The sequence below is a fragment of the Anguilla anguilla genome, chromosome 7, assembly GCF_013347855.1.
Source record: "Anguilla anguilla isolate fAngAng1 chromosome 7, fAngAng1.pri, whole genome shotgun sequence".
Taxonomy (NCBI): Eukaryota; Metazoa; Chordata; class Actinopteri; order Anguilliformes; family Anguillidae; genus Anguilla; species Anguilla anguilla.
The window spans coordinates 48,320,048-48,339,089 of NC_049207.1; the positions used below are offsets into that span (position 1 = coordinate 48,320,048).

At 46.0% G+C, this 19,042-nt stretch overlaps 2 protein-coding genes across 4 annotated transcripts in view; one reads left to right on the forward strand and one right to left on the reverse strand.

Moving 5' to 3' along the window:
- Positions 1 to 19,042, reverse strand: part of immp2l (inner mitochondrial membrane peptidase subunit 2) — a 197,355-nt gene that overhangs the window by 37,425 nt on the left and 140,888 nt on the right. The window lies entirely within an intron of this gene.
- Positions 3,771 to 18,341, forward strand: LOC118231962 (leucine-rich repeat neuronal protein 3-like). 2 transcript variants are annotated; one of them, XM_035426402.1, is made up of 2 exons: positions 3,771 to 4,182; positions 15,257 to 18,341. In XM_035426402.1, the coding sequence occupies exon 2, from the start codon at positions 15,586 to 15,588 to the stop codon at positions 17,728 to 17,730; it is 2,145 nt and encodes a 714-aa protein (XP_035282293.1). In that variant the 5' UTR covers positions 3,771 to 4,182; positions 15,257 to 15,585; the 3' UTR covers positions 17,731 to 18,341. The 2 variants fall into 2 exon arrangements, with proteins under 2 accessions (XP_035282293.1, XP_035282292.1); XM_035426401.1 differs by having other exon boundaries at positions 3,772 to 4,182; positions 15,181 to 18,341.

Here is a 19,042-nt window from a genome sequence, read left to right on the forward strand (position 1 = left end):
TTCTGTAGTCCACTCTGTGGCTACCACCTCTGTCCTTGGCCTACGCTTTGGCTGTGACAAAAGTTTTTTTTACAGAGCTCACAATAAACTAGGCTAATTACCCAATGCGCTCTCTACTGATACATTTGCGTAATTACAAGTCGTTCTCAATGGTGACACAATGAAATGGAATGCAACAATTAAAAAGGACGGGGGCAGGGGGGTGGGGTTGAGAGAGAAGGAGAACAGACTATTTTTACAATGGTACAAGACGATCACATTGTAGAAGACCGGGAATGCTAATGATTGATCTAATCTGCACGTGTGATTCTTGCCCATATCCTTCCACTGAAAGTCTCAATAATATAATAATTTTATTGCCCCTTAAACCATACATTTCAAGGCTACTTGATGGGAAACATTGTGATTAAATTATCTGCAAGGAGACTTCCATTTTTATTGTTGAGAGCAATATTATTTAGCTTCACTTCAAGATTAGAAAGTGCGCTACCAAACTAAAAAATAAAAAAAACCCTCATTTCCAGGAAGCTAATCTTCATTTAATATTTTTTAACTGCGCAGAAAAAAAATTCTAATGTAGCTTTGATTAAACAATACATGGTTTCTAATTTAGTGTTGCGTTTATTGACATATTTTGACAAGCCGGCAATTAGAGCGAAACATAATATCAAAAGACATTCTAGTGATTGCAACACAATACTGAAAACAGTAATTGCAAGCAAGAAAAATGTCAGATGAATTTAGGTAACCATCGGGGATTATATCATTCCTTGAGCAGTGTTTGGCCTTAGCTGCTTGTTATTCTTTTCACTAGCAGGGATAACATTTGAACTACGATTCCCATGCACATCAAAGAAAAGGGGCTGAGTATTGATCGGTCGGCCACATTCTCCCACACGGAATCATCCAACAGTACGCACGCCTCCTTTCAACTTTCTACACCAACTTAGCCAACAGGTGAGAGCAGCGAGGAGCGCAGTAGCGGTGCAGCCGAAAGTAATCAGCGCGCTGTGACTGCATTGCAAATGAAACCCGAAGAAAAGTTCTGAAATGAAGTTTGAGGCTGCAAACAGACTCCTTCTGGAACCAAGAAGGAGAAGGGGAAAAAAAAAAGATAAAACTGACTATTGTAAATTGTTTTGTGAACGAGACTTCATTTCACATTTCAAAAAAATGCCTTTACTGAACTCCATGATCTAGATTTACAACCTTTAGATGTTAAGCAAGCAAATCAATTGGATAAATAGTACCATATAATCGTAAGTACATAATTTCATAAATATATAACCTGGACATGTGACTGATGGCTGAAAGTAATGTGAGTTTATAATGCTGAAATATGCCCCTTGCATGAACTAATTGCTCTATATCCTGTCTCTCTGCTCAAAACCCAACTCTGTATGCAGTCTCAGCTGATGCTATTCTTCAGAAACAAAAAAGCTGTGACCAAGCAAAAGCGTGAAGAGAACAGTGCCGCTGGCTTGGCCCTTTCCTCTCTCTCTCTCTCTCTCAGTTCCAAATTTTCGCTCCTGCACCGGATTTCTGGGGGGGTGCCTGTTTCACCTAGTACACTCCCACAACCCTCCACCCCTCTACCGAATGAGCCCCAGTAAGAATCCATCAGAAATACCTGCCCCCCCACCACCGCCACCACAAACACACACCCAAAATATGAGGCAAAGACAGCGCCGTATGAAGTAAGGAGAGCGATTCACACAGGAGAGCTCAGCTTTTCAAACATCCTCAGGCGATACTTCACAACCAAGCTTACTTTTCTGTTTTTTATTTAACTTGAAAAAACCTACCGCAAAATGTACAGTAGGTTACTCGAAGAACCCCACACAGCAGGCGGATGGGGGAAAAAAATAATAAACACAGTGTAAGCGTACATAAATACGAATAAATCTAAACAGTAGGCCTGGTGGGGATGCTAGTTTGTGCTGTTGCGAGACCTGGTTAATGCACATGGACAGCCAATGAGAGAGCAGAGAACCACAGTTAACGAAACAAAGCTCAACAATAAAGAAATATGCTGATACAAACCCTGGCACTCGGAAGGTCTGTTATATTAAGTAGTCATCACTACCTAATAAATTGTACATTTTTGTTCTTTTGGGGCTGGGGTGGGGGGGTGGGGGGGGGCTACCTATGCACATTTTAATAAGCAGCATACATTGCTTATATATAATATATACAGTATGCCGTGCTTTCGTCTACAGAGTGATCCTACCTAACTGAATAAGATTACTGTTGCCATCACTGTAAAAACAGTCTGCCTCAACTTACTGCATTTGTACACAAAATGGCAACATGGCACTGTTAATTAACTAATGCATTATAGGTGACATTTCCTCTTTCACATGTATTTTACAGAACACTGTCACCGGAGTGCTTAATTGCTGCAAAGAGGCTCTAAAATGTAGTTTGTCTTTCGTTGTTCCCCGACTCGTAATTCAATTATTCCCAAGGGTGCGTTTACTTGGTTACGTGCTCTTCATCATTTTTAAATTATACAAACAAAATACAATGGTTAACTTGCTTCTGCTTCTATAGGGCAATGAGGCTAATTACTGCAAATATCCTGCAGCTGCTAATCTAACAGAACCTTGACACTGGAGGCAAAATATCAAATGAATCACGTCATATAATTATAGCAGAGGGAGGGGAAGGCCAGAACTGCGTTTCCTTAAGCATTTCACATACAGTAAGCAAATAGCACTTCTGCTTGTAAAATAGGCACTGCCTCTCCCGTAGAACTATTTGATCTGTAGGGTGCAAAACAGTCACAGGCTCTCCTGTAGTACTGTGGGACCAGTAGGGTGTAAAATAGTCACTTGCTCTCCTGTAGTACTGTGGGGCCTGTAGTGTGTAAAATAGTCACTAGCTCTCCTGTAGCACCGTGTGGCCTGTAGGGTGAAAAATATTCGCTTGCTCTACTGTAGCACTCTGTGGCCTTCAGAGTGTGAAATAGTCCTGTAGTAGCATGTGGGATATGAGGTGTAAAATAGTAAATGGCATATGAGGAGTGTACACATTCCAGCTGCACTGCTCCCTGCAATGAAACAAGCAGCAAAGCAGACCAAGGGTGGTTATAAATTATCATTCCGTTTTTTGGAGAAAACAAAAGTAGAATAGTGATGGACAATAACAGATGAAATATTGCAGTACATTTATGGGCGGGGAATTAACATTTGGAAGTGGTTCCATTTGAGGTGCATGTGTCATTGCCTGGCACAGAAGTTCTGAAAGCCTGTCTGTTGATGGCAATGCTAAGAATTTTTTTTTGCCAGTTTTCAAGGTCTGTATTCATGGTTGTCAACATGGAAGGCCCAAGAAGCAATCAAACAGCTACAATCAGAGCACTATCGCTGACAAAATGTGGATTAATCTTTTTTGGGACTGTGATAAGTGCCATTATTGAGAACTTGCTCAATAGAGCCTCTGTCTCTTCAGTGGTGAGTTTTCTTGACAATGCCAGCCACCTAGGACATGAATGAGGGTAATTCTCACAGACGTGGAATTAATTATAATGACCTTACAGACACTGCCGTCTAATTGCTCAAATAGATCTCCTATTCTGAAATAGGGACGCAAGCACGTCTTATATACAAAAATCCGCTCTCTCTGTTGCTGCTTCAGGAATCTGGGAACGATGTCATATGACTGACAGTTGAGCTGAGCCAATCAGACACAGGTAGCCGTGAGCGCTGTGCCTCGGAACTGGGAGCCTATTGGCTCCTCTGGGGATTGGAGGAGGTGGGAGGGGGGTTGTGCGTGGTTATTAATGACCGCTGAGCAGGCAGCACCGTGTCAATGTGACAGCTGATCAGGTGAATGATGCGCCACTAAGCGCTGTGGAGAGAGGAAAAAAGAGGAGGAGGGGGGAAATAAAGAGAGTGCTCTCCACGGTTCTCTTCCCGAGACTGCGCGTCTGTCTTGGGCAGAAACGGAGAACATCATCGCGGTGAGCGGGACTGGAGCTGGACGCAGCCCTGCGCGCGCTCTCTCTCTGTGTCGGTCGCTGCGAAACGGGGGATTCTTGCTTATGAATATCCTGCACGAGCTGCGCTCATTCTTGGCTGGCTGGTATGCGGGACCAGTACGCTGATAAATACAGATCTCCGTCTAACGGGGTTAAAAAGGAATACATTCGGAACCATACACGGGGGCACGTTCATGCTGGTGAGTTGTTGTTTGTTTTTTCACCATCTCTTCGTATGTCTCAAATCAGACGTGGATGTGTAACTACGTACTGTGGCATTGCAGCTGTGTGTTGCTGCATCCTTACGCGCAAGTTAATACGAGAAGCAATCACTGTATTTAGTTTGAGGGGTTTTTTTGTGATAGAAAACATGTTATGGATTAGGAGGCGAGCGTTCTCTATGCAGCCGTCGTGTCTGAAATTTGCTGAGGGCTCGCGCTTCATCCCCCACCCATTCCTTCCCAAATTGCCGTGGGCTTTGCTTGAGGTTATATTTCAGTCTTGGTATAACTGATTTGGAGATGTACACGTATTGTACTTTCGATGTACGACCGCGACCCTTCGTAACATAACGTTACATGTGTTTATAAGTCTACAGTTGCAGCAGTAAGGAAGGTCTGCAATTTAAACTCAATCATGACTAAAGCCCAGTTGGAAAATTGCCGTTGACCGTATATAGTCATCTGATGTGGAAGTCGCAGCATGAAAGATTGATGTTCGAACGTGTGGACAACGCAATCACATAAAACCGTATTCCTTATTCAGCGAGAAAGGACACAGTGCGTACGGTAGAACATGCCTACAGGATGGGGGGGGGGGGGGGGGGGGGGGGGTAGTTTTTTGTGTTCTCCTTTAAATCATCCTGTTGCAATCTGAGCAGTCAGCCTCCTCACTTGGGTTTTCTTTGCAGAACCAGGTTTAATTATCAGGCTGTGCACACGCACACTCACGGGCATACTGTTAATCTGACATATTTCCCTCATCACCATGACAGCAGAATGCTCTTCGAGATCTTTCATAATTGTCACTGTTATGCCAAGATACATTTAAAAAGTCAATTCAGAGCAATTACTAATTCAATATACAAACGCGCACCCCCCCCCCCCCCCTCCCCCTTTCTATATTCGCTAGGAGACGCAGCGATTCCTGCCTGTGTTCAGCCTTTAGATTAGTCAATTTCCCGTTTTCAGTTGTTGAATTCATTACCAGAAACGGCAGTGCTTTTAAATTACGTTTGAAATCGTCGGGAGGCACCACACAGGGTTAAGTCTGCATTATTAACGTCATCTTTTATAACACACATCGCCAACACGTTCACTGCAGCATCTCCATTCAACAGAGTGTATTCATAACACCTTGTAGCCTACACTTATAATGTATGATAGACGCGACATAATTGTTAGAGTGTCATGAATGTACTTATGGGTAATTTTTATGCAAAAAGATACAATACTACATATCAGTGCCACAATATACATGAAAAGTAAAAACAATAGTGCCTTTGTCAGAAAATGCAGCATTATTGACATACAAATTCTGGTAAACTACCGCAGCTAGTTTAACGGAGAACCCGAAGCTGTTGAACTCTTGGTGCCTCCTGATTGCCCATGTGAATTAATGGACCTTATCTGACCCTGATAATTCCACCAATCAAACCTACATCTTTGTGCTGTTAACCGTTTTTACATGTGCAAGTGCCTGCTGATACAGGATATACATTCATTTGAAAGACAGGACTGTCGTTTTTAGGCGTTATTTAATCGTTAGGTGTCCAAAAGCGTTCAGACAGACAGATCGATTTTCATCTTTCATTTTTCTACCTGCTAACGCTGCTACTGTGATGACAGAAGTTCTGTGAATACCGTGGCCCTAAACTCCATTATTAGTCAGTCCAGTGAGCGCGCGCGATGTGCTGCTGCTGCATTGTGTTCGTTTGCTCTGGTACAGGAGAAGCAGTTCACTTCACACTGCGCGCTGATTATTTACGCCACGCTGTTTATCTTTCAAAGAGAAGGCCGAAGGGCTCGTGCGGCAAGGAGCCAGTTAATGCAGGTGACCTTTGTAAATGACGACAATAAAGGAATACCGACAACGTGGCCCCGCGATCTTCGATTTCCTCTCCACAAAATGAATGTGCTTCGTGCCAGGTTTACATTCGGCCCAGCTGCAGTAGCATAATTTTCCTCCTGAAAGGACAATTTACGAAGAACGCTTTCCGCACATGATGCAAAGGGCGGCGAGTCTTTACGCTCCTGTTCCATTGGAAGATTGTTTTTTCATAGCATCGACTCCCACTGTTAGTAGACTATATAAATGATGGCTTACAAACAATGTAGGGATGTCAAGGGTAGTATAATGCACAGGCTTGTAACTGAAGGTTGTAGGTTCAATTTCCATGTAGGACACTGGTGCTGCACCATTGACTGTGGTACTCCACACGATCTCCTACAGTTAGAAACAGCTGTATACATTGCATGCTTATTAAGGCAGTAAATAAAACAAATACGACCTCTGTAAGTTGCTTCGGATAAGAGCAACTTTCCGCGAAGTAGCCTATTGCCATTTTCCGTTTTGCGTGTTTTTTATATGACAGCCGCTTTGCACAATATAGGATACACATCTAGGCACCATGTTGACGTTTATAGGCAACAAATAACCGGCGCAAAAGAGTAAGAGCTGGAACGTGACAAATGCATCATAGCAGGACGCAAAAGCAGCTATGGTACGTGCCTCGTTAGGAATGATGCCGTAGGAGTAGGCTACTGTACTTTATGCACGTGGGCCCCTTGACCATCTGAAAAGCTCATTAACATATCTTTCCCTAACGAGATGAAAATGCAACAGGACCATGGCTACAACTAATCAGCATCATCACTCAAAATATGCATTTTACAACTTTTCCAGCAGTGATACAATTAGTAGCAAGTCAACTATTACATTGTAATATTATGAGGTAAACATCTGTATAGTAAACGTGTGTTGCTTTTAGGAGCTACAATTTTGCAAGAAAGCAGGGAGCATTGAAACAGCATGATGCATGACAATGGCTTTTTAAAATGAGGAGAATGGAAATAACTTTGATTTAACTAAAATTATGCAACATCCCTTATTTATTTCTCTTAGCTTATACCTTTTGTTGTAAGTGACATGAAGGCCTCACTGGCTTTAAACAATGTTGAAGTGCACTGTCCCCATCAAATAAAATCTTGTTTTATGACATATTCTAGATTAAAATCCACTGCGAAAATATTTTTTAAAAAAAATAAATAAAAATAAACATATTTCCATGGTGTTGTACATCTACGGAATCAAACTTCAGTTACACTCTTCTGGCAATTTTGTCACTGTCATGTTAGCAACGTTTTCTAACCAGAGGGAAGGAAAGAAAACTACACAGGTTTGGGGGGGGGGGGGGAATAAACCATTTGTCCCATAAAATCGCAATACAGATGGCCTTCCAAGCGTTAAAAAGAATTTCAATGTTATATAAAGATTGATTCTATCAGCTGTGTGAGATTGCTCCCTGCAGACGGCTGGGCCTATTGACCGCTCATAGATTATTCATACAAATACAGACCACACCGCATCTTTCGGGGGTGGTTGCTATATTTGCACCTGCGGATTCAATCTGAGGAGGCTTTTCAGCGATATAACTGCCTCGGCGGCCAATCATATCTCGCCCCCCCCCCCCCCCCCCCCCACAGCTTAAAAAGCAGCCATTGGTACGGCAATTTGTCCGTCTGTCCGCAAATCAAGCAGCCCTCGAGCCAGACCGTGGCTGTTTAGTGCCGTCTGCGTGGTCGCCTGAATCAACAGGTCGGCCATGTTTTTTCTTTCTTTCTTCCTTTCCTTCTTTTTTTGTGTGTGTGCGTGTGCGCGCGCGTGTGTGTTTTCTATCTTGCTGGAGCCTGAGAAAGGAACATCGGCCTGGTCCCGCACAGCCTGACAGCCTGCCATCGATTCCTAACGAATTTCTGACTCCCTGCTTATTTGTGGAAGCAGTCAGGCAGGTATTAAGGGAAGCAGCGCTGCGCTCCAAGGCTTCTGCCGGCGCGCTCTACATCGGACCTGCTGCCGCCCTAATAAACTCTGCTCTACCCTGGAATTAATCAAATGCTAAATCAATGGCTGGAGGTGTGACAGGAGGCGGGGCTACCTCGCAGCACCGCCCACACTTTGGGCTCAGCCAATGAACCAGAAGGAAGGGAAGTTCAATGATTTTTTTTTTTTCCTTCAGGAAGACTTGACATTCAGAGGGAGTGGCTTGTGTGAGGTCACTGGGGTCGAATGACATAATGGTACAATGGAACAGTGCCATCAGCTGCTAAAATATGGTAATCTAAAGAACGCTAGAACTTTGTTGTTAATTTTTTACAAGAAACATTAAAAATGTGAAAGTTAGGTATCACAGGTGGATCTGGTTCATGTATGTTAGTTGTAAAATCTATGGCGGAGAGAGAGAAAGAGAGGAAAAAAACACATGCTTTTTCAGTGATACTCATTTAAATGGACTGTACACAATGAAGCTGGAGTTTTTCTTTTTCTGTGGGTGTTGGTCTGGGGCCCACTGCTTCCTGTTCTAATATGTAATTACACTGAGCATTTCTGTGAAGAGAAATGCCTGTGAATTAAACTGGTGTATCAGCATGTCCCGCGGACAGAATCAAAGCAGCCTTATCAAGTAGCCCTACACAGTATCATTAAACAAAACAGAGAAAAAAACAACAAACAACAAATTGCTGAACAGATAAAAAGATTTGCTTAGCATCTTGGCCCCAGCCCACTCATTTGCATTTTAAACACGATCCTTTTATAAATAGGCTCGTTACGGATGCGGTTCGTACCCCGTGTACTGTACGCACTGTTCTCGAGGCATGAGGGGTGACGCACGCAGACCGTGATTAAAATGTGTGCCTTACATTGCTGGCCAGCCTCGCTGTGTTCGATACTAGAGCACATTAAAGCCAGGTCTTGCATTCATTCATTCATCCATTCATTCACGTGAAGGGCACTTTGTATCGCTCCTGCATTTCTCATGTGTGGGCATTCGGCAGACTGCAGCTATACGTAACCTGGGGACAAGCCCCCCCCCCCCCGCAGAACAAAGACGATGAGAAGGAATTCAAACCGAGTGACGAGCACTTCTTTTATTGCCTTCACCCCCCCCCCCCCCGCCCCGCCCCCTCCAAGTTCATCAGTCCTATCGAGGAAATACCACATGCATTGTCTGTAGGCTACGCATTTGGCACAATGAAACCAAATGTAGTTAACATTTGAAAAATGGGACAAAGATCATAAAGATAAACAGAAACTGGGCAATATGCTCTTCCTTTAGCTCCTTTAGTGTACCCCCAATAGCTTTCTTACTGAGGAAATGTAACACGTGCTTTCTTGCGGCTACACAGTTATTGTAACTAAAGCACTAAAGCCCCCAAGCTGTAATTAGCATTTTAAAAATAAAACAAAGGTTATGAAGTGCAATTCAAACTGGGCTATGCACTTTTTCTTAACACACCCTCAGTACTTCTTTCTTATATAAAAAATACCATATCATATATATTTGCCCAGCCCTGTTCTTGGAGATCAAACGTCCTGTAGGTTTTCATTTCAACCCTAATTTGGCACACATGATTGTACTAATTAGCAGATCAAGAAAATCTCTAGGTATGTGTTGATAGGGTTGGCGTGAAAACCTACAGGATGGTAGGCCTCCAGGAACAGGGTGGGGCAGCCCTGACATATACCATACCATGCATGTGTTTACTGCAATCAGACCACCCTCTTAAACCTGTATTTGGGTCAGACATTTTAAAAAGCAAGCAGTGATCCTGAGTCGCACCGGTGGTGCTCGAGCTGTGCTTGCAGGACTGCTCTCCACCAATCCCCAGTAGCCTACGTTTGTTAACATCAGCACTTATTTCTGATATTCTTAAATCTACAGGCAGATTCCCCCCCCCCCACCCCACACCAATCCCTCCCATCCTTCCACACCCCCCACCTCCCCACCCCCCCCACCACCCACACGTGCTATCGCCCAACAACAGCACAGCACATGGATCATTTCGGCACCCTCGCGTTCCGTGCGAGGCAGAGGATCCATCTTGCGATTCCACGGGCCCCCCTGGTAGTAACAGTAACCGCGTCTCTTTGTGAACACGGCGTCTGGCATTAAAGGAAGTTATTACCGCTTAGCTCCGCCGACCTGCGGTCCTTTCCGTAGCCTTTCTCATTTTCACCTGCGCCACAACGCTGCCCAATTCCCCTCGTCAATCTTGCGCTTGTTTTTCTTTCCCTTTCTGTCTTTCTTTTAAAGCCTACCGTTACAGACTGCTTGGGTCATTGGAGTTTACAGACTCGGTATCGATACAATCGGGTTTTATTTTATTAATCCTTAGTGGCGCTCACTTGAACGGGAGGCATATCAAATGTACTGCGTTGTATGTGGACCGAGTGAAGCGTCATCATGCATTATTGAATGGACAAAAATATGATCCTTTTTTCTGTTTTTATCCCCTCGTTTCTTATGTCATTTACTTGAGAGTCGCTCATATATTATTAACATAAACTTATAGCAGTACACACAGTCACACTGAAATGACATATTGAGATTTTTTTTCCAGTGACTTCTGTGGAGTTCTTGTGAGATTTCACTGACGCTACGAGACATAAAGAAAGCGGTGGAAGAGATCCAGCCATGTTTTTTTTTTTACAGCCAGATCGTAATTCCTGTGGTGCGTCGGTTGGCGGTAACCGGATAAATCCGCGCAACAGTGCGCCGTTGCCCTACACTTAACCCCGTGGCGGCGAAACGACAGTCTCGCCAGGTCGCCATTGGTCATCGCCGTGGTGCGGTGCGGCGCACGCCGTTGGGCGGGGAGCCGAGCGGAATGGGGGCAACGTCCCGGCTCGTAAAACCGCGGAGGGCGTGCCGGTGAATACCGAAGGCTCGGCTTTTATCTCTGAGCTGCCGTAAACGTGCCGGCTTCACTTCCGCCCGCTCTCCGCTCCGCGGCCATTAGAAACCCGCGGAGGAAACTCTGAGCAGAAAATTTGATTACCTGTATATTGCGCCCTCTCCCCCCACCCCATCCCCTTCCCACTGCAGCCCCATTCGCACTCTCACACGCAAAACTCCTCTAAAAAAAAACATTCACCCTCCTCTCCTTTTGCCTTCACCTCCTTTTCAAAATCTATTATCTCCAGAGCGGCTCGTTTGGGCTGCAAAATGAAGACAGTCAGCCGCGGGCCCGCTGGCCGCCACGGACCTGTGCGCCATCCCGCTCGCCCGCTCGCGGTTTAGCCTCCCCCCCCCCCCGCGCTCTCTCCGCAACGCTCCCAAACCGTGGGAGCGAGGGCACGCCGCTCACATTACATCACAGGTGCCGTGAATTAAACAACCGCGAGGGAACCGCTTTTTACGTACAGTAGTGTCAACAGCGTTTAAGACACGGATAAGCAGCTCCCCTGGGGTCTGAGAGCGCTAGGATAGCGCTTTTGTGCGTTTCCGCGCTGTCTTTCTGCCGGCAGATAGCTTTGTGGGTGTCCTAGAAAACATTTATCATTTGCAAACATGCAGTAGACTGCTTGCTATGGCCCGTTATCAAATGCGTGAAGTGCGGTAGCTCTGCAGCACTGAATTAGAATTGATTATCAAGAGTTGCTTCTTAGTCGGTTTACGTGATAATCTTTCAGCAATGTAAGTAGCCGGAATGGTTCTAGCATAATACATAAATGCATATCCTGTGGAAGCGTTGCTCGCTGTGGTGCTTATGATCATATTAAAGCTTCATCGGTCCCGATGAATAACTGTGAAAAGCGACGATGTCAGCATCCCATCGCTATTTTTCTGTCCCTGTTCCTAGCGTCCTTCCTGTTCTTAGACTCATTCCTGTTTCTAAAGCCCTTCCTATTTATAGAGCTCTTCCTATTCCTAGAGCTCTTCTTGTTCTTGAGACTCCTTCCTATTGCTAGAGTCCTTCCTGTTCATATACTCCTTCCTGTTCCTGTGGCCCTTTATATTCTTAGACTTCTTCCCGTTTCTACAGTCCTTCCTGGTCTGAGGACCTTTCCTGTTTCTAGGGTCCTTCCTGTTCCTAGGCTCCTTCCTGTTTCTAGGGCCCTTGTTGAATAAGGAGTTCTGAAGGAAAGATCACTAATCTGAGCACATTTAGCAACTGGGAAAATCATTTTTCCTTGGCCAAACAGCCCTTCCATTTGTCACATTCTGGCTGATAGTGGTATTTAAAGTATGAATTATGTTGCTCTCACAAGAGAGTGGGAGATCTGGAAACAGTCCCGCATAATTTGTTGGCCAATCAAGCCCCCAGGGTTGAACTCAAACAGCTGGGCACACGAACATGGCTGACAGATCGAGGCTCGCAGATAAATCCACTTCTGCGAGTCACATGCCCAGATGAGTCCCATGATTCAATGACAGCGAACACTTCTGCGCTCGGGGAAAGCTAATTTTGCCTTATTTATCGGTAATTACGTAGCTATTCTTACTGAAAGGCTTCCCATTCAGCTGGGTGCGGTGTTCTTCAGGAGATCATTTGCCTTCATGCGTCTGCATAGCCGCGGCCTAAAATACCACCTGGCATGAAAGGGGTACAGTAACAACAGATACAAATATCTACAGAGGACTGTAAATGTTAGACTATGAATAAAGAAGAATGCCTGGATTGAAAATACACAAGAATGAGGGGTGGGTGAAAATGTCAAAACGAATGAATAAGCTTGTGTAAGGTTCTGCTTCCTGAATGCAGATTTAACCAACCCTACAGTGAGCGCAAACCAACACGGGCATTTCTGAGTGCTAAGAGAGAGGGAGGGAGGGAGGGAGGGAGGGAGAGAGAGACAGAGAGAGTGCTTTCCATGGTAATTGCCGTATCTATTGTGTGAAAACACAATTGCACCATTTCAAAAGCCTTTGGGTTCAAGTGGGCAGTTTTTAAAAAAATGTATTCATGTATTTATTGGGACATAGAAAGGAGAAGCACGTCAGAAATAAATCTCTGGGAGAGAGGGGGTGACCGGCACTACAGATTGGATGATCATTCTGCTGCTGAATACAGAAAATTAATAAATGAACAAAAAAAACAAAAAAACAACCTAACCGCCATCTCGTCTGAAAGCAGACTGGAATGCGCATCCTGACCGACCGTGTGGGCTGCATGGCTCTGGCCCGTCACCAGACAGCCCAGAGCAGCCAATCGGCTGCCTTCCCAGGCCTTATGCCCCGCCTCTCAGGCCACTGGACTGGAAAGAGGGAGAGATTGCTGGAGCAGTGCTCCCCTCTTCCCTCCCCCCTTTCTCTAACCTCTTCCCTCCTCCTTCTCTCTCTCTCTCTCTCTCTCTCTCTCTCTCTCTCTCCCTCCCATTTCCTCATCCTTCTCTTTCGCTCCTTTGCTTTTGCTTCTCATATGTCTGTTTCCCCAGAGACAGGAAACAATGTCTAAAGTAATCCATTCCCGGAGTGGATTCCCCCTCCCTCCATTTCAAATGAAAAATGAATTGGATGGACCTATTTGTGTGAACTGATGTGTAAAAGACTATTATTGTTATTGTTACTATTATCGTTGTTTAAATTCTTTTTCTTCTGAATAATAATAATAATAATAACAATAATAATAAACCATCATAATCATCATTATTGACATAAATATAGGTCTATAAGGAAAAACAAATTATATCTGGAGTTACTCTTCTAGCTCAGGAACTTTGCATAAATCTGCAAACCTCTTTTGTTTCCACTCCTTTTTTAAACAAATCAATGAATGCTTTTTTTTGTTCTGCTCACATTGGCTTCCTGTATTTACAATTTTTGTGGTGTCACCATGGCATCTGTGTTTAAAAAAACATGGCCTGTGTTGCATTCATTCTGAATTCTGAAGCTGCTGTAGCTTTCTCAAGGTTTGACTCAGTCTGCATACATTAGAGTGCTATACAAAAAAAAAAAAAGTTTCTACAAAACTCAGACTGAATGACAAAATAAAGAAACACATTACTCTGGACACAAGACGCCTCCTTAGAATTATATGTGTTAAAATGATGCAGGGGGATGGATGGCTATGAATATTATAATGTTGATAATAGCTATGTTTTGACATTATATGTTATCATATCATCATTTATAAGGCAAAATATATGCTATGAGTGGCTGTGGTTTAGCACAGATTGTCATAACCTTGCATCACATTCACATACAAATGACTTGGAATCATGTAGGAATGCAGAATTTTCTTCTGGTTATGGCTAACAATGTATGGAATTTGGGGGGGGGGGGGGTAAATGTAAAAAATTAGATATGTTCTATACACGGCAGATAAGACTGCATTTGTACTGCCTCTGGTGTCTATTCATGATGCCTGGTGTGTGTGAATCCGCTTCAGGCACCTTCCGTTCTACATAACCTTACAATGCAGTGGAGTTTCATGCTCAAGGTCATACATTTATCACAAAATAATGCAACAGGTGCAGTCAGAATCTGCTAGCTTTACAGAAATCTGTATTTCCTGTAGATGGTATATATCCTCAATTCCTTTCTAAGAAAGGACATTCAAAATACATTGGCCCACATAGCAAATTTAGACTAAACCTGTGGCACTCTTTTAGTGCGTGAGGGGAAGGGGTTGAGGATTCTTGTATTTTCGGGGGTCTTCAAATAAATCCTGGTATGAAATTTAGCAAATCGTCAAGAAAAAAAACCTTTACAACCTCTGCAAATCCTTAGCATGGTCCAAATCGTCTTTGTAGTTTATGAAATGAAGCTTCCTCTCTCCTGAATACGAAATTCCCTCTATCCACAAGCAGAATGTTTGTTATTTGTTGTGTGTATGGGAGAAAAAATCTCAAGACCACACTCGATGCTGCCCTCTAATTCACATTTCTGAATGTGTTTACATTGAGCAAATGCAACACAGCACGAACCACGCCGTACCGCGACGCTAGTGTGAAAACTATTTTAATAGGCAATTCTCCCAGTTTTGGGTCAGTGACAGAGCCCTTATTTAGTCAGCACAAATCCAAAGCGGGACAGATAAGTTTGAATTCAATCTATATTCTAAACCCCGCACGTTATGTACATGCTGTTTTTTTTCATGGAAAGGAATGTAAAGCTGTGCCTACACGTCTATCTTCCTGGTAATGCACAATTTTGTGGTGCTCATCATTATGTTTCTTTTCTGCTTTTTTTCCAGATGGAAATTGACATATGCAACAGTGATGGAAGATAAGAAAGACAAGACATAAGAGAATTTCTTTTTTTTTTCTTAGCCCTCGGAAGAAGAAGCCGGGCCCTTCCGCTTCAGCCATCCATGCGTTCAGCAGCCACGGCTCCCAGAAGGATACACTGACCTTCGCGTGTTCTGCACGCATGGAATACCTCACGCAAGGTAATTGAAAGATCTCTCCTCTCATCCGAAGGGCGAGGCGACGAGGAGCCGCCTCCGATGCTTCCGGGGACACCCTGCAGAGGAACGGCGCCTGATTTTTGTCCCCCCCCCCGGTTACAAAGGAACCTGCCGATTTGCCGAGTTAAAGCACGCTGATCTGCCCGCGCTGTAAGGGACCCATTTAATTAGTGAAGGGGAACCGGGGCCAAGATGAGGGACGTTCCGTTCCTGGTTTGTTTTTTCGCGGGACTCGCAGTGACGGGATTCGTCCTGGCCTCGGGCGGGAAGGCCGACTGCCCTCAGCAGTGCTCGTGCGAAATCCGGCCGTGGTTCTCCCCCAGCTCTGTCTACATGGAGGCCCCCACTGTCGACTGTAACAACCTGGGGCTTTTCCTCCTGCCCGACAGACTACCGGCCGACACGCAGGTCCTGCTGCTGCAGACCAACAACATGGCCGCGATCGAAAGGCCCCTGGATTATCTGGCCAACCTCACCGAGATCGACCTGTCTCAAAATAACCTGTCCTCCATGGGCGACGTCAACCTGGGTCGCGTCCCCCAGCTCCTGTCCCTGCACCTGGAGGAGAACTGGGTCCGGACCCTTCCCGACGGCTGTTTCGCCGAGCTGACCGGCCTCCAGGAACTGTACATCAATCACAACCTGATCTCCTCCATCGCGCCGGGGGGCTTCCTCGGGCTGAGGAGCCTTCTCCGGCTCCACCTGAACTCCAACAAGCTGCGGGCGATCGACGGCCAGTGGTTCGAGGCCACCCCGAGGCTGGAGATCCTGATGATAGGGGAGAACCCCATCGTGGAAATCCAGGACATGAACTTCAAGCCTCTGGTCAGCCTCCGGACGCTGGTCCTGGCCAGGATGAACCTGTCGGAGCTACCCGACCGCGCTCTGGAGGGCCTCGACGGCTTGGAGAGCATCTCCTTCTACGACAACACATTCTGGCAGGTCCCTCACAGCGCCCTGAGCACCCTCCGAAACCTGAAGTTTCTGGACCTCAACAAGAACCCCATCCAGAGAATACAGAGAGGGGACTTTGCGGACATGCTCCACCTGAAGGAGCTGGGAATCAACAGCATGCCTGAGCTGGTATCCATCGACAGCTTCGCCCTCAGCAACCTCCCGGAGCTGACCAAAATCGAGGCCACGAACAACCCCAAGCTGTCCTACATCCACCCCAACGCTTTCTACAAGCTGCCTCGACTGGAGACGCTAATGCTGAACAGCAACGCCCTCAGCGCCCTGCACCGGATTACAGTGGAGTCGCTGCCCAACCTGAGGGAAGTGAGCATGCACAGCAACCCCATCCGCTGCGACTGCGTCATCCGCTGGATAAACATGAACAGGACCCGCGTGCGCTTCATGGAGCCCGAGTCGCTGTTCTGCGCCGAACCGCCGGAGTACGAGGGCCAGCGGGTGCGCCAGGTGCACTTCCGGGAGATGATGGAGATCTGCCTGCCGCTCATCTCCCCCGAGAGCCTCCCGCCGCGGGTCCGCGCCTCGAAGGGGACCTCCGTCTTGCTCCACTGCCGAGCCTTCGCCGAACCCGAGCCAGACATCTACTGGGTCACACCCTCCGGGGACCGCGTGCTACCCGACGTCCCCCAGCGGAACCGGTACTGGCTCCACCCCGAGGGGACCTTGGAGATCCATGAAATTTCCGAGGGTGAGGCCGGGCTCTACACCTGTGTCGCCCACAACATGGTCGGCGCCGATCTTAAGTCCGTTTCGGTGGAAGTGGACGGGTACTTCCCCCGGCCGGCCAACGAGTCCCTGAAGATCAACGTCAAGTCTGTGCAGCGCGATTCCGTCCTGGTCTCCTGGAGGGCGGCCCAAGGGAGCCTGACGCCCAACATAAAGTGGTCCGCCACCTTGAAGGCCGAGAACCATCCCGCCGGGGCCTTCGCGGCCCGGCTGCCGACCGACGTTTCGGCGTACAACGTGACGCGGCTGAGCCCCTCCACCCAGTACGAGGTGTGCGTGGACATCCCCAGCATCCACCGCAGGCGCGACAAGAAGTGCGTGAACGTCACCACCGAGGGGCTGGAGCTCGCCACGGTCGGGAACGAGCGGACCTGGGACCGGGACGCCGCGGCCGTCGCGGCGGTCATCGGAGCCGTGGCCCTCGCCGTGGTCTGCACGGTCTGCTCGCTCGCCTCCCTGTCCCTCAGAAACCGCCGCACTTTCGCCGACTGGCGGAAACCTCAGCCGAAACCCTCCCTCCTGAGCCCCGTCGCGGGGCTGCCGGCCCCCCTCACCAGGCTTTGGTTTTCCGGAAAGGGCCTTCCCGCCGCGGTCGAGGTAAAAGCCACGGTAATCAACGTGTCAGACAATTCCGTATAAGCGATGGTTATCGCCGTGTCACTACAAAAACAAAAAATAAACAAAAACAACAAAACGAACGAATAGAAAAACAACACAAAAGAACGGACGGGTCTACACGGGCAGACACACAGAACCATGTGAGAGCGTGCGTATGTTGCCTCGACGCTCTCGTTCAGAAAAAACGTTATAACCAGATATAACAATTCAGGGGTTCCGCCGACGCCGTGCGCGCGTTGCGGAGATGACGCGTGCCGCCGAGCGCCCGACGAATCGGCTTTAAAAACCACCGGATCCGAAAGCGTCACGTGGGATTAGCGATGCGCTCCGCGGAGCGGTGATGTTCCAGGGAACTGGCCGTTTGTACAATGCCAATGGAGTCAAAGGGAGAAGAATACATTGTCTCTGTTATTGACTGTTATACTGTACATGTAAAGAGTAGTGGAACTATCTTTGTGATCCCCAGCAATACCCTCTGTGCTGTAAGTCATATACACGGGCGAATTAGCGAAAAAAAAACGTCCACCCGCGGCGTGTGTGTGCAGGAGAAAACCTAGTAGAATAGACAATAACAGTGACTATGATGTAAAACACTTTTATGATAAAAAAAATACACCTTTTTAATGAAAAAACGACAGGGTTTTGTGTTTTCATTTTTTTATTTTTTAAAAGCCATGCAGCAACGAAAGTAATGAAAACTATCAGGTCATCTGCACAACATGGGGCTAGTCCACCGGCTCCTGGAATTACTGTGCTTATTTATTCGTTTTATTTTTGGTTCGTTTGCTGGGGACGAGTACAATAAACATTGACACACTGTTAAAAAAACAAGTGTCTGAAGTGTTATGGGTAATGTGTGTAGTCAAGGATAATTTTCCAGCACTTGTTATTTGGTATTAAGCATCACATACAGTATTTAGATGTGAATAGAAAGGGACACTTAGGATAGCATACAAAATGCTTTACATTATTAAATTGTAACTAGTGTTGCATAAAAAACAGTAAGAATAAGTTATACAGTAAAATAATCACACATTTATTTTGACAATGTTGACTGTGTGTGTGAGTGTGTGTGTGTTTGTTTGTTTGTTTGTGTGTCTGTCTGTCTGTCTGTGGGGGTAGAATTACTCATGCAGCCCAACAATCAATCATACTTTGAAGAGAACGTCTATTTGTTTTGAAAATAAATGTAGCATTTTGTATAATCAATCCGACAATATTACTGCCAAGGACATGCAAAAAGAAAAATGATCAGAGAGGGTTTACTGCAGAGAAATGAGATTACAACGATTGTCCTTGGGAAAAAAAAGTGCCTTAAAACGCTGTTTCTGAA

Excerpts from the sequence above, each read along its gene's own strand:
- LOC118231962 (XM_035426402.1), top strand. The coding sequence starts at position 15,586 with ATGAGGGACGTTCCGTTCCTGGTTTGTTTTTTCGCGGGACTCGCAGTG.